Here is a 13,232-nt window from a genome sequence, read left to right as displayed (position 1 = left end):
AGTAATGCAGCTAAATTTGATGTATGATTGTGATTTTAAGGAGCACATCACACGTGGCATTAACACGAGATATTTTGCATATTGAAAAATACAACAAAAAAACCGCACCAGTATTGACCAATGATTAAAGATAAGGCGGAGTGTGAAAGTAAAACCATGCTATATGATGAAGCCTATTATGAAGGTCAATGAAGCCTAGTATGTATATTCACCCTATAGGTTCTTGGTGAAGGGAGCATTAACTTGGACACTATTGGTAATATTTACAATCTTTACATGCGGATGTGGCTTTTATTCAGGAGACGCACCTCTCTCCATCTGAATCTCTTAAACTGAAATAGCAATGGGTGGGCCAAGTTCTCTACAGCCCAGCAGTGCAAAAGAAACGCGGCGTTGCTATCCTTCTTCATAAATGCTTGGATGCGCAACTCTTACACCAAATCTCTGACGTGGATGGCCGCTGGCTCCTAGCTCAGGTTAAAGTTGCCCAACATGCCTATATCTTTCTCAACATTTTTGCCCCCGATGCAGATACTCCAGAATTTTTTCACTCCATTTTTGCTCGCCTGCTGGCAATGGACTCTTCTCCAACCACTATTGGCAGAGATTTCAACCAACCATTGGATCCCTTCTTGGATAAGAAAACTACACTGCGGTCTCATATTTCTAAATCCTGCAAAACTCTGCGGCATTTGATCAACTCCTTTGGTCTTTCGAATTCTTGGCACTTACTTCACCCTACAGACAAGGATTATACCTTCTATTCCTTTCCTCATTAGATTACTTTCTCATCTCTAGCACACTGATCACCTCTGTGCGATCGGCTTCCATCTGTCCCATCCTGGTCTTTGATCATGGTACTTTTCTCAACTATTCACAAGGTTCCAATCCGGAAGACGGTGGTTCCCCGGACGCTCAGGAAGATCCTCAGATGGGCCCATGACTCTCTACTTGCGGGTCATCCTGGACAATCCAGAACACTGACCACACTGCAAAGATGTTACTGGTGGCCTTCTATGAAAGAGGATGTACGGGCCTACATGGAATCTTGTTCTATCTGCGCAAGACAGAAACCACCGGCCGGTCATCCCTGGGGACTTCTTCAGCCTCTTCCTGCTCCTAGCGAACCATGGACACACATCACCATGAACTTATAGTTGATTTACCAATATCCAATGGCAACAATACCATCTGGGTCACTATAGACCGTTTCTCTAAAATGGCTCATTTTGTGGCATTACCCGGGTTACCTTCGGCTCCAGAATTAGTGAAGCTGTACATCTGTCACGTATTCCATCTGCACGGCATGCCTAAGCACATCCTCCTTGACAGAGGAGTCCAATTTACTGCGAAGTTCTGGAGATCTATCTGCAAAAATGTCGACATATCTCTGGATCTTACTTCAGCTTACCATCCACAAGCCAACGGACAAACAAACAGAGAGGATGAACTGTACCCTAAAGCAATTTCTCTGGGCTTATGTCAACTCCAGACAAAGTGACTGGTCCGAGCTACTTCCCTGGGCTGAATTTGTGCTAAATTCTCATCAATCAGCTTCAACTGGATCGTTGCCTTTTCAACTAGTCTATGGATGTCAACTCCTACCTCCTTTACCACTGCCCTTGTCAGTATCCTCTCCTGCAGCCCAGGTTTCGACACAAGAACTGCATCTGCTTTGGGAACACACCAAGGAACTTCTGCAGAAAGCTGGGCAACAGGTCAAGAAGTTCTATGAGCCCATCATAGGGCAGCTCCTCCATAATTACAAATCAGAGACAAGGTGTGGCTCAGTACCCGCTTCATCCACCTAAAGATGCCTTACGCTCACTTTGCACCCAGGTACATAGGGCCTTTCGCTATACGCCGCCGCCTGGGTCCAGTCACATACAGCCTGTAGCTACCATCCTTTCTGAGAATCCACAACGCCTTCCACATCTCCCTTCTAAAACTGCATGTTTTGTCGGAGTTCTCTAGGAAGACTCCTGATCCTCAACCTCTCACGGCAGAAGAGGACATCACTTATCAGGTGGAAGATATAATTGATGTACGAAAAAATGGAAGACGCTGGGAGTACCTCATATCCTGGGAAGGATTTGGAACTGAGGAGAATAGTTGGGATCCTGCAAGCAACATCCTCAACAAGGAGTTGATTAGACAATTTCACTTGTCATATCCTAGGAAACCAAAACTCCAGGGGAGGGGCCCTAAGAAGGGGGGTACGTTACGCCCGTCAGGCGCAGATGGCTGTGACCTCTCATGCTCACTTCTTTTTTCCCTGCACCATCAATCATTGGGAGAGTGGCAGTCTCCAACAGCCAGCGCTGACCTCCTTGGCGTCCCCAGGTCAGCGTGGGCGCTGCCTACCGCCATCTTGAACCTGGAATTACCTAGGGCGCGCTCGCACGAGGGTCTCCTTTGTACGCATCATGGCGGGAACCTCGGGGGCATCCCCTCTGGATGACGTTAACAAGATGCTGTACTTAAACCAACCTTCCCTCTGCTATTACGAGTTAGCAAGGAGTTTTCCTCGCTGCTGAATCCGCTCTACTTTGGACTTCAGTTCCTGCCTTCTCTCTCTGGGTTTGGATGCTCTGGGTACCCGTTCCTCGGAGGGCCTTCCTGCCTGGGGATTCCTCCTGACCCAAGCCTTGGGACTTTATCTGGGAACATCCATTGTGAGTACCTTACTTCTGACTCCAACGACTCAAGCTTGACTGAAGCCTTCCCGCAGTGTACCCCATTCCTCAGGCCACTACCACTTCTCCTTCAGTAAAGAAATTTACAATACACCCTGAGATGCAGGGCTGCTACTGCTGCAACTACAAGCTTCACTTCCGGGTATCTGTTCCTCAGTTCTTCCATCTACAGTACAGACTCCTTGGTGTACCCTGCTCCGCAGGCCACTACTGGATCTGCACCACTGAGGCTATCTACACCAGTCTGAAGGAACTTACTGGCATACCCCGCTCTGCGAGCCACTATCAGATCTTCTCAGCTGTGGTATCACATGGTATACCTCTCTACTCAGAACTGTACTTATTACAGCTCCTGCTCCACGGGCCCTGTCTTTTCCTTCCTGCATAATAAAGTCTATATATATAGCTGTGTCCTACGCTGCTGAGATCCCACCTATCGATGGTGAGACCCACAGGGCTCCTACCTGTGGGCGGAGACATCTCACATCTCGACCCAGGGTTCACATCCATACAAAAACATAACACATAATTGGATTAAAGGTATTATATTATGGGCATTTATGTCAATAACATATATATTTATAGATAGATAGATAGATAAAGATAAAAGGTTTGTGTCATTTGGGCCAGTCCATCACACTGTCGTGTCTGTGTTTGATCACTAGCTGGTACCCAGAGCAGTGGAAGGTGCATAGTGCAAAGCCAAGTTGCTCCGTCTGCAAAGCCCTGTTGTGCACACACACACACACAACACACACACACAGGCACACACACATGCATGCACACAGGCAGTCACACACACATACACAGGCAGGCACACAATTCACATTCAGGGCACACATGCACAGGCACACAGGCGTAAACACAGGTAGGCATATATGCACACATACACACACACACATGACTTATTTTTACATATACAAGTGGACTAACAGGCACAGCAACACATCTGATTCTATTCAGTTTTGGAGGAAATTGAAGATTTGTTATTCTCTGAAGCCTTTTCTCAAACCAATTCTAATATAACATCCTACAGAACTTGATTTGGCCTCTTTAGTCTAGGTTCAGTGGTTTCATTTGTGTTACATATATTTGTTTTATGTAATTCGCCTAGTAAGGCTGGTCCATTATAAGTGAAATATAATTACTATATGCTGTGGGCATCAACCCTTGGATCAAGGTGGAGTTGGCACAATCTGCAGGGAGGAGCCCTGCATGTCCCAACCATTGGCTGGCAGAGCTGGCTGTGAGAGAGGCTCAGTTGGAGCTTCTCCTATACAAGCCCATGTTCCCCTTAGGTTGAGTCCTCAGGTGCTGGGACCAGCAGGTCTTAAGCACGGGCCTCTGTTGCTGAGCAGAAGATCTGTCAAGTCAAAGGAGTTGCAGGCCAAGGGCTAGCACAGAGGGGATGTAAGCATAGTCAGAGTCCTGCAGCAGTTAAGGCAGGCAGTGTACAATCACAAACGAAGTCCAGGCAGTGGTCAGTGGCAGGTGAAGTACAGAGTCATGATCCAGGCCATGGTCAGTGGGAAGCAGAATACAATCAGAGTCAGAGTCCAGGCCAAGGTCACAACCAGAGGTCCATCTGAGGAGCAACAAGAGATGGAAAGAAAGTAGGGAGGCGAGGAGTGGCACAAGCAGGAGTGGAGACATTGAAGACTGACCACGAAGAAGACAAGGGACTAAAGACTCACCATGAAGAAGACGAGAACTCAGGAATATGAACCAGACTGCCAACACAGAACCAGGAACAATAATCAAGAACTCAGGATCATGGACCAGGAACAATGAAGCCAGAATCAGGAACACGCAGAGGCAATGCACTACTTCCAGGAAGTTCATCTATTGCCGAGGCAAGTAGTGCAGGGAGAGAGGGCCTTAAATAGTGACAGTGCCATGATGCGGGCCCTTTAAAGTTATAGCAAGTTGGGCACACATGTGCCTAGAGGCAGCCCCGTGTCAGTATTAGCATCTCGCTGTTAGTTCACTACTATGGGTCATTCAAGCATGGTGGTCTGCTGCACACTCATTTGGAGAGTCTGCAGAGAGCTCGGGCTGGAGGTAACAGCAGCAGGTTATGGACCTGCTCCCACAGACCACTGAGTGTAACACTGTATTTTAAATAAACTAGAATAATAATAAACCACATACACAGGCCCACACACAGAGGCACTCACATACATACACACACACATATGCCCCCATATACAGAGGCAGAAGCACCCACATACATACAGGCAGAGGCATACACACACACAGAGGCCCAAACTCCCACAGGCACACACACACACACACACACACACACACACAAATTATAGGTATATAAACATAAACATAGAGGCTGTTTTAGATCAGACAACCTAAACAATGCTGGATGGAGGACACTAATATGCTCTAGAGATGTTCAGAAGGAAAAAAAATTGTTTTTGCTTCATTCATTTGCTTCTTGGGAATCTTAATTTGTTTCATTAGTTTCAAAACAAACAAAAATATATACATATATATATATATATTCATTTATTGGTTTAATTTGGATTTTTTTGTTTTTGTTTTTGTTTTTCAAGGGGCAAGGGGGAAGCACTGCAGCCTATTTTGTGCTCCAGAATTAGGGTTTCCTCATCAGATCTAATGAAACTTGTGTGAAGAAATCTAGAGAAGGGGGAAAGAACTCCAAGGTACCTAGACTATGGCAATGTGGCTCTCAAAGTGTCATGAATAGCTTAAGGTTCCATAAAGGAGAAAAGAGGCACCAGCAGGGGAGCTCTCCAAAGCATCATCAGAGAAGCAAAGAAGCAGCAAGAGGGGAAGAATACCCAAGGCCCCAAAAGAGGGCACTACCAATAATGGCATAAACCCTTGAAGGTAGCCTGAGAGGAAAAGTGGCACCAAAAGTGGTATCTGCATCTTAAGGCACCATGAAGGGGAAACAAAGCAAAAAAGGTGGCAGGAAGAACCCCATGACATTGATAAAGGGGAAAATCAGCACAAACAAACAGCTTTGGTGTGTTGGAATCAACCCACCAAAGCAACATGAGCGGTGCAAAGCAATCCCCCAGTGGTAGGAATACCTCAAGATGTAAGGTCTGGGGTATGGCAGCAAGGCAGCATAGCAGAAAGAGCCCCAAGATGTAAAGTCTGGGTATAACAGCAAGACTGTGTGGCATAAAGACTCCCAAGTTGTAGCATGAGGGGTATAGCAGTAAGGCAGAGTGGCATGGGGGATGTCTGTCTTCCTGTGGAAGCTCTTGCCACTAGTCAGATTTAGTGCAAGGCAAAAATCTGATATCAGTATAATTTTTGTTTCATGAGCTTTTATTTTATTCCCTACGTGAGTTTGATCTTGCTACTGGGTAGAATTAAAGGTTTCTTGTGAAATGGGCTTTCTGAATGAAAATTTGATAACATTCAGAACATGTAAATTGTTTCACTTTCTAATCAGTGTGGTTTTCTTGGTAAGTTGTAAGGTTTGCTTTATTAAGAAAGTTTTTCCCATATTCCTTAGCTGAACTCAGAATATTCCATTTCTTAATTTATTTGTTTTGTAAGAGTTCTCTCTTCCTACTGAAGCTTTTAGCACATTCTGAATATCAAAATGGTTTCTCAGCAGCAATTTATTTTTCTTATGTTTGTATTGCTTCCTTCTGGCTGAGGGTTTTTGTGGACAAACCACCCCATAATATTATTTATTTGTTGTAAACTGCTTTGATTTATTTTAGAAAAGCGGTCAAATAAAAGAAACTAAACTAAACAAAGAGCCAGTATAATCAGTACAATCAAACAGGGTTGGAGTACCTGGCTGGGACTGTGAAGGAGTAGAATAAAAAGAACTATAAAACAGGTGTTGTGGTAGAGAAATTGTATCTTTTGACTTTTTCACATTTTGTTCTGGGGACAAAACACCACAGTATAACAAACAAAGAAGAAAGCTATAGTGGGAAATCACTCCAAGGCTTCAAAAAAGGGCACCAACAACAGTTGCATGAACCATTGAAGGTACCATGAGAGGCAAAGCGGTACCAAAAGTGGCATCAGCATCTTAAGGCAGGGGTGTTCAAACCAGTCCTATGGGCCCCCCTAGGCAGTTGGGTTTCCAGGATATCCCTAATGAATATGCATGAGAAATATTTTGCATACACAGTTTCCTGCCATTTAAGGAACTACCATAAAGGTAATTTGATGAAAATTATCTTTAACCACTATTGGGAAAATATAGGTGCGCAGAGGGAATTTTAAGCAGGGAATTGAGAAATTCAGGGCTGGCTGCCTCACTGATGAAAGTTCTCTCTCTCTTTTGGCACTTCTAAGAGTCTTCCACAGCTGGGAAAGGTAGGAGAACCTACTAAGGTGAGAACACAGGATTAACCCTTCTTTGTCTGTTCAGATTCTAGAGATGTGAATCATGTGCCAGATCGTCTTAACGATCAGATTCGGCTGGGGGGGGGGGGAAATCTGATCGTTAAGATATGTGAATTGGAATAGTTTCCGATTCCAATTCACATCGCTAATTTTTTTTTTAGGGAGGCCCGCGCCACTAAAAAAAAAACCCACCCGACCCTTTAAATCAAACCCCACCTCCCGACCCCCCCAAAACCTTTTCAAAGGTTTAGAGTATAGTATATTATACTATACTCTATAATAGGGGCTGATGAGTAATGATGATGGCTGGCGCCATCTTTAAAGATGGTGCCGGCCATCCAGTGCTCCTGCCATGTGACAGGGGCCGGCCAATGGCACAGATACCCTGTCACATGGTAAGGGCAAAGGGGCATCGGCGCCATTTTTTTTAGAACAGCTGATGCCTGGGAATGGGAAATCTCTGCCCGAGGCCTCCCTGGATCTCTCCTCTCCCCGAGGCCCCCCTGGATCTCTCCCCGAGGCCAACCAAGGCCCCCCTGGACCACCAGATAATTTTAAAGGTTTTTGGAGGGGGTCGGGAGGTTTCACCTGATACCTTTGGGTTAACTGAGAGGAGAGATAACATCTCTAATGATTTTCTTCTGAGTCTGTTCTAAATAGAGTCGGTAAGTGACTGCTATTCATATTTTTCTGTTTTCCTGTTTTATTTTGCATTTGAATTGGACTGTGCCTGGAGTTTCGTTTGTCTGCTATTTTGGAAACCAATACATTCTGTTGTTTTTGGAACTATAAAGGTGTGGTGTGGACCCTGTTCTTGCATGAGTCTCCCCTTGGGCCTCCCAGAATTCATTTTGGACCCCAGTTGGTTGAACTCTGGAGGTATTTGTTTTTTCTTATTCTAGAGCTGGATAAGGGTCAGCAACTACCCCTGCAGCTGGCCGAGGGTGATCCCAGTGTCATGGGGGTTACATAAATAAATCTGGTGCTACTGTGCTGACTCTCATCAGAATCCCCATGCAGACATCACAATAGTACCTGCAGAGGGAAATTTTCAAAGTCATTTATGGGGGTATGTAGCAATTTATCCAGATAAATTGGCTGTCCTCAAATTTCCCTCTTCAAGGCAGCAAAAAGCATGCATGCTGTTTCACAATACACATACTTTGGTTGCATTTAGGGGAGGCATTCCTAAGGTTTATGTGTAATTTCCAGTCTACAGGTGTTATTTTCCATTCAGATTTTGCTTGCACAAAAAGTACATGCAAAGTCTGCAGGGGAAAGGTAGACATGTACTCTCTGATCATTAGGTACAAGGTCCAAGAGTAAAAAAATAAAATAAGGAACTTTGATAATTGCCTCTATAAAGCATGAATCATATGGAATGAATAGATTGAAAGTGCACTCAGGGAAGGCATTTAAAAAAAAACAAACCAGAAGACTATGTCAATAATTAACAATGTATACCTTTTATAGCAAAAAATGTAAAAATATGAGAAGTAAATTATAATAACAAAATAGAAAGACTTAGGGCCTCATTTTCTAAAGTATCGCAGGCCTGCGATACTTTAGGGAATGAGGGGCAGGGGGCCGAAACAGGTGGGCGGGCCTGCGCTAGCCGGCAGCGATCGCACCGTCGCGGTGCGATCGCTGCCGGTTTCGCACCCAATAGCGCCACCATAGGAGGTGTAGCTATTGGGAGCGAAATAGGACGCGAAAAGGCACTTACCTTTTCGTCGTCCGCAGCGGCTTCGTGGAGTCGGCCCCGGTGATGCCCCGACTCCTCCTCTTCCGGGGCCGACTCCACCCCTATTTTGGTATCGCACGCGAAAAGGGACATTTCGCGTGCGAAACGTCCCTTACCGCGTGCGATACGTTTAGAAAATAAGGCCCTTAGGGATAAGACCAATAGATAAACCAACAGAGCCATTAATCAGGAATGTTACTATTTGGAAAAAATAATTTGTTTTCTATATAAAGGATTAGCGACTACTTGCAGCAATATTTGAAAACAATGCAATTCAAAAAGTATTCAGAGAAAATGTACCTTGTGCAAAATATTATTGCTTTGATGTGTCTAATAGATTTTTAGAGGAACTATTTGTGGTGGTACTTTGTTTATTAAGATTTACATGATCACAGCCCCAACATGTAATTTCTTACCTTTTGTAGCCCACAGCAGCTGGTCTTCCTGGATGACTCCCATCCAGGTACTAGGCAGGCCTGATATTGCTTAACTTCTGAAATCTGAGAAGTTTAGACTGTTCCATGGCAGTGCTTGTATGAACATATGGGGAGTAATATTCAGTAAGACAGCCAGTGAACAAGATATTCAGCTAAAGTTATCCAGATAACATCTCTCAGATATTCAGCAGAATAAAGGTCCCGCTGAATAATCCCCAGTTAAAGTTGTCCACAGGTGCTTTTCTGTTTGTTTTCAGTTGTCCTACTTTCACAGTTGTCTTGCTTCCACAGCAGCTTTCTGTTTTTTTTGTTGCTAATGCTGCTGTTCATGTTCTTACGCTACATAAAGTTCTGTTATACTGTTATATGTATTGTTCACTGCTTCTGCTGCATTCAGTGCAGATGATTCTATAGGGCTAACTTTTGACTTGGAAGCAGGAAGAGAGCGCATTGCACAAATCAACTCCTCTTGTACCTTTCAACAATTCAAACAGCAGAAAATCTTCAGTGATTTCACCTTTGCTGTTTGTACCTCCTACTGTATATGTAAAACCGCGTCTCCCCCCCCCCCCCCCCCCCGCACCATGTTAACAGTGGTATAAATAGTAAAGTTTAAAAAACACCACTCCACTCATGAGGAATATCTTATTCTCTAATTATCCAAATATTTCTTTATATCAGGAATCAGAATCAGAGATAAATGTGCCGTTACAATCTCCAGGCTGTTGACTGCAATGGGCTACAACAGTATCATCAACAGGAATCAGATTTTACATCATTCACTGTTTCCTGTATTGCATTTTATTCAATTTAAATACTATATTCTTCTTATTTATTTATAATCTTAAATCTTTACTACTTGTATTTAAACCCTTTTACCAAAAACTCCCACCAGAGTAAGTGCTTATCTTTAGCTTTGAAGATTTTTGAGTTGTGCGTTGAGCTGCTGGGGTTGATTAAAAAGTGAAAAGTCTTTTAAAAGGAATGTTGGTGAGATTTATGTGTTTTTAATCATAGATAAAGAAATATCCCCTGAAGATGCCGAAACATTGTCAATGTTGGGTGCATTGAATGAAGAAAACGCAGCGGGAAAAGTAAAACTGCAGCAGGCAAAATAAAAACATTTGAGAGCCTGTAGAGTAAAAATCTCCAAAGCTAAAGATAAGCACTTACTCTGGTGGGAGTTTTTGGTAAAAGGGTTTAAATACAAGTACTAAAGATTTAAGATTATAAATAAATAATAAGAAGAATTTAGTATTTAAATTGAATAAAATGCAATACAGGAAACAGTAAATGACGTAAAATCTGGTGCCTGTTGATGATACTGGTTGTAGCCCATTGTGGACAAGAGCCTGGAGATTGTAACGGCACATTTATCTCTGATACTGATTCCTGATATAAAGAAATATTTGGATAATTAGAGAATAAGATATTCCTCATGAGTGGAGTGGTGTTTTTTAAAGTTTAATACGTGAGGTCTTTTAGCCATTGTATATTTGAGAATAAATAGTAAAGTGACATATTAGCTCTATAGAGTCTCTCTCTCTCAATAAAAACCTTTTTAAGTGTGCATTACAGAGTTATCATGCACGTTAGGGCCTTAATGTGAAACGATGAATGAACTTGTAGGTTACTTAGAGGGTCATTCTCTAAAGCTATCGCACGCAAAAAGCGATAGCTAGCTTGGGGCGGAATCAGCCCCGGAAGAGGAGGAATCAGGGTGGCACCGGGGCCGAAGCTGCGGACACATCGCTGAATAACTACACCTTTTATGGTGTAGTTATTCAGCGTGAAAGCCGACGGCGATCGTACCGCGGAGATGCGATCACTGCCAGCTATCGCAGGACCGCCCCCCGCTTCGCCCTCCCGCCCCCTGTTAATGCCGGATTCTCTAAGGTCTGTGAGCTTAGAGAATCCAGTCCTTAGTTGTTTAGGCTTTCAATATCTACCCCCCCTCTATTTTATCTGGCTAAATTACAGCTGGATGTGTGCTCCAATTTTCAAAAAGTTGCCATTTGGCTGGATAACTTGTGAATTTATCTGGCTAAATGGCTTTGAATATATTATTGATCTCATGCTTTTTCAGTAATGTATTAAATGCATGTTGTATTAGTAGTACACATTTTGTAGATTTAAAACATACCTGCTTTTCAATGGTGTATGCACTCCACAGTGGCATCCGAATGTCCTGACTGTATCCATTCACATAGTCATGGTGGTATAGGAGACAGTAGGTGCTGCTCTTCTGTAGGACTCTGGGTCTCCCATAAGGTAAAATAAACGCATTTGCCTTGTTCTCTGGAAGATAAATTAGAGATTATTCTGTCTTAAAGTAGTTATTTTCCAGGCAGAGTTTTGCATCAATGGAACAAGCAATGAGAGTTGTATTTATGAAGGCTGTGAATGCGTGTCCGACATCACTCTCCCCAGTGTTGTGTTGTCAATTTCTTAACAAACGTCTTGTCAGACATTTTCCACTGGGCAAGACACACTTTTTTTAATCTAAGGGAAAGTAATTTTTAAGCAGCCTACATAGGAAAGTCAAGCACATAAGTTACATTAATTTTCAAAGTGGACATATGCATATGCCCGCTTTGAAAATCATTTCACCAAAACTACCCCACACGTTACACCTATTTGGTGTGTATACATTTTCCTGATCACTTATGCACATATTGCCAGATTTTCTAAAGTATGATTGCTTCTGATCATTCTGGGTAAACATGTACAAACATTACTTACACACACACTGGTTTACTCGCATGTCGGGCATGCATAACTTTTAGAGCTAGGTCCCTAGACATTTGAATTAAAAAACATGTGGGCTCTGAGCGCCTAAATCTGTGTGCTGTAAATCACATGGCATATAAGCTTAGGAGCGGTGGAGCCAGTGTTGAGAACAGAGTGGGCTGAGGACATTAGGAACCTAGTGCTGATTTTCAAGGGACAGACACCTAATCTGGGTGACCACATCTAGATTGTGTCGGTGCAGGTCTAAATCGAGCTGCTGAATCCCCCTCCCGGTGACAGATGCAAAATTAAATTACAGGACTGACAATGCCTCCAATCCCCCTCTCCCGCACAATAAAAGATGAAAAAATAGTGGGGCTGATAGTTCCATTGATCCCCCATCTCACTAGCCCAAAGATTAAAAAACAAACAAACCTGGAGCACATCAAAGGGTGCACCTCAAATCTCCCTTCCCTGCCCCACAAGCCTGCTTGGCAGCCCCCAAAATAAAACTAAATCAGGAAGCCACAGTCTTAAGGTCCTCATGGCATAGCAGCTACCATTGCTATCCCACTAGTAGTGTTGCTGTCAGATGCTAAGCTGGGAGGAATGTAAGACTGCATACTCTCGGCTTAGTTTATTTTTTGTGGCGGCCAGGCAGGCTTCTGGGGATGGAAGGGGGCACCCTTGGATGCCCTCCATTGTTTTTGTATTTGAGTGGGGAATCTGAGGGGTTGCTGATCTTCACAATTGAAGTTTGGTTTGGTCAGAATAGGATTTAAGCCATCTAGTGCTGATGGTTAGGTGGCTATGTTTAGGGATTTTAAATGCTCATTTAGGGTTCTCTATATTTAGCATGATTTTTAGGCACCTAAATCAAGGTGTATAGTGCTTTAGAAAACAAATTGGGCTTTTAGGGATCTAAATATGTACAGTACATACATGAGGAGTGAAGAGAGAGGGCATGGAATAAGCACATAGAATCGAGAGTTGGGGAAAAAAGTGGAGAGAGAAAGAAAGAAGGGAAGTGTGACTAAGCAATATGAGGGTCATTTTATAAGTGTGCAAGTAGGGGTAAAATCTGTAACTCTTACATGCAGACTTTACCTCACATTTTCAAAACAAGCTTATGCGCAAAATTTGGCTTTGAAAATGTTAGGTAATTGCTCTTCGCCATGCTCAAAATAACTTGCATAAAGTAATGTAATATAGTTGCTTTCTTTCTTTCTCTCTTAACGTTAACTCTATCCCTCACTAAACTCTGCTTCT

General features: G+C 43.3%; 1 protein-coding gene across 7 annotated transcripts in view; it reads right to left on the bottom strand.

The window, feature by feature from the left end:
* The window catches only part of ENPP3 (ectonucleotide pyrophosphatase/phosphodiesterase 3), a 329,854-nt gene that overhangs the window by 58,383 nt on the left and 258,239 nt on the right, over nucleotides 1-13,232 (bottom strand). For all 7 annotated transcript variants that reach the window (XM_029594399.1, XM_029594400.1, XM_029594401.1 and 4 more), the window contains one exon: nucleotides 11,377-11,531. In XM_029594399.1, coding sequence (XP_029450259.1) covers nucleotides 11,377-11,531 — 155 coding nt within the window. The remainder of the gene's footprint in view (nucleotides 1-11,376; nucleotides 11,532-13,232) is intronic.

Source organism: Rhinatrema bivittatum, chromosome 3 (genome assembly GCF_901001135.1).
Source record: "Rhinatrema bivittatum chromosome 3, aRhiBiv1.1, whole genome shotgun sequence".
Classification (NCBI taxonomy): domain Eukaryota; kingdom Metazoa; phylum Chordata; class Amphibia; order Gymnophiona; family Rhinatrematidae; genus Rhinatrema; species Rhinatrema bivittatum.
This window is presented reverse-complemented; position numbering and strand designations above follow the sequence as displayed.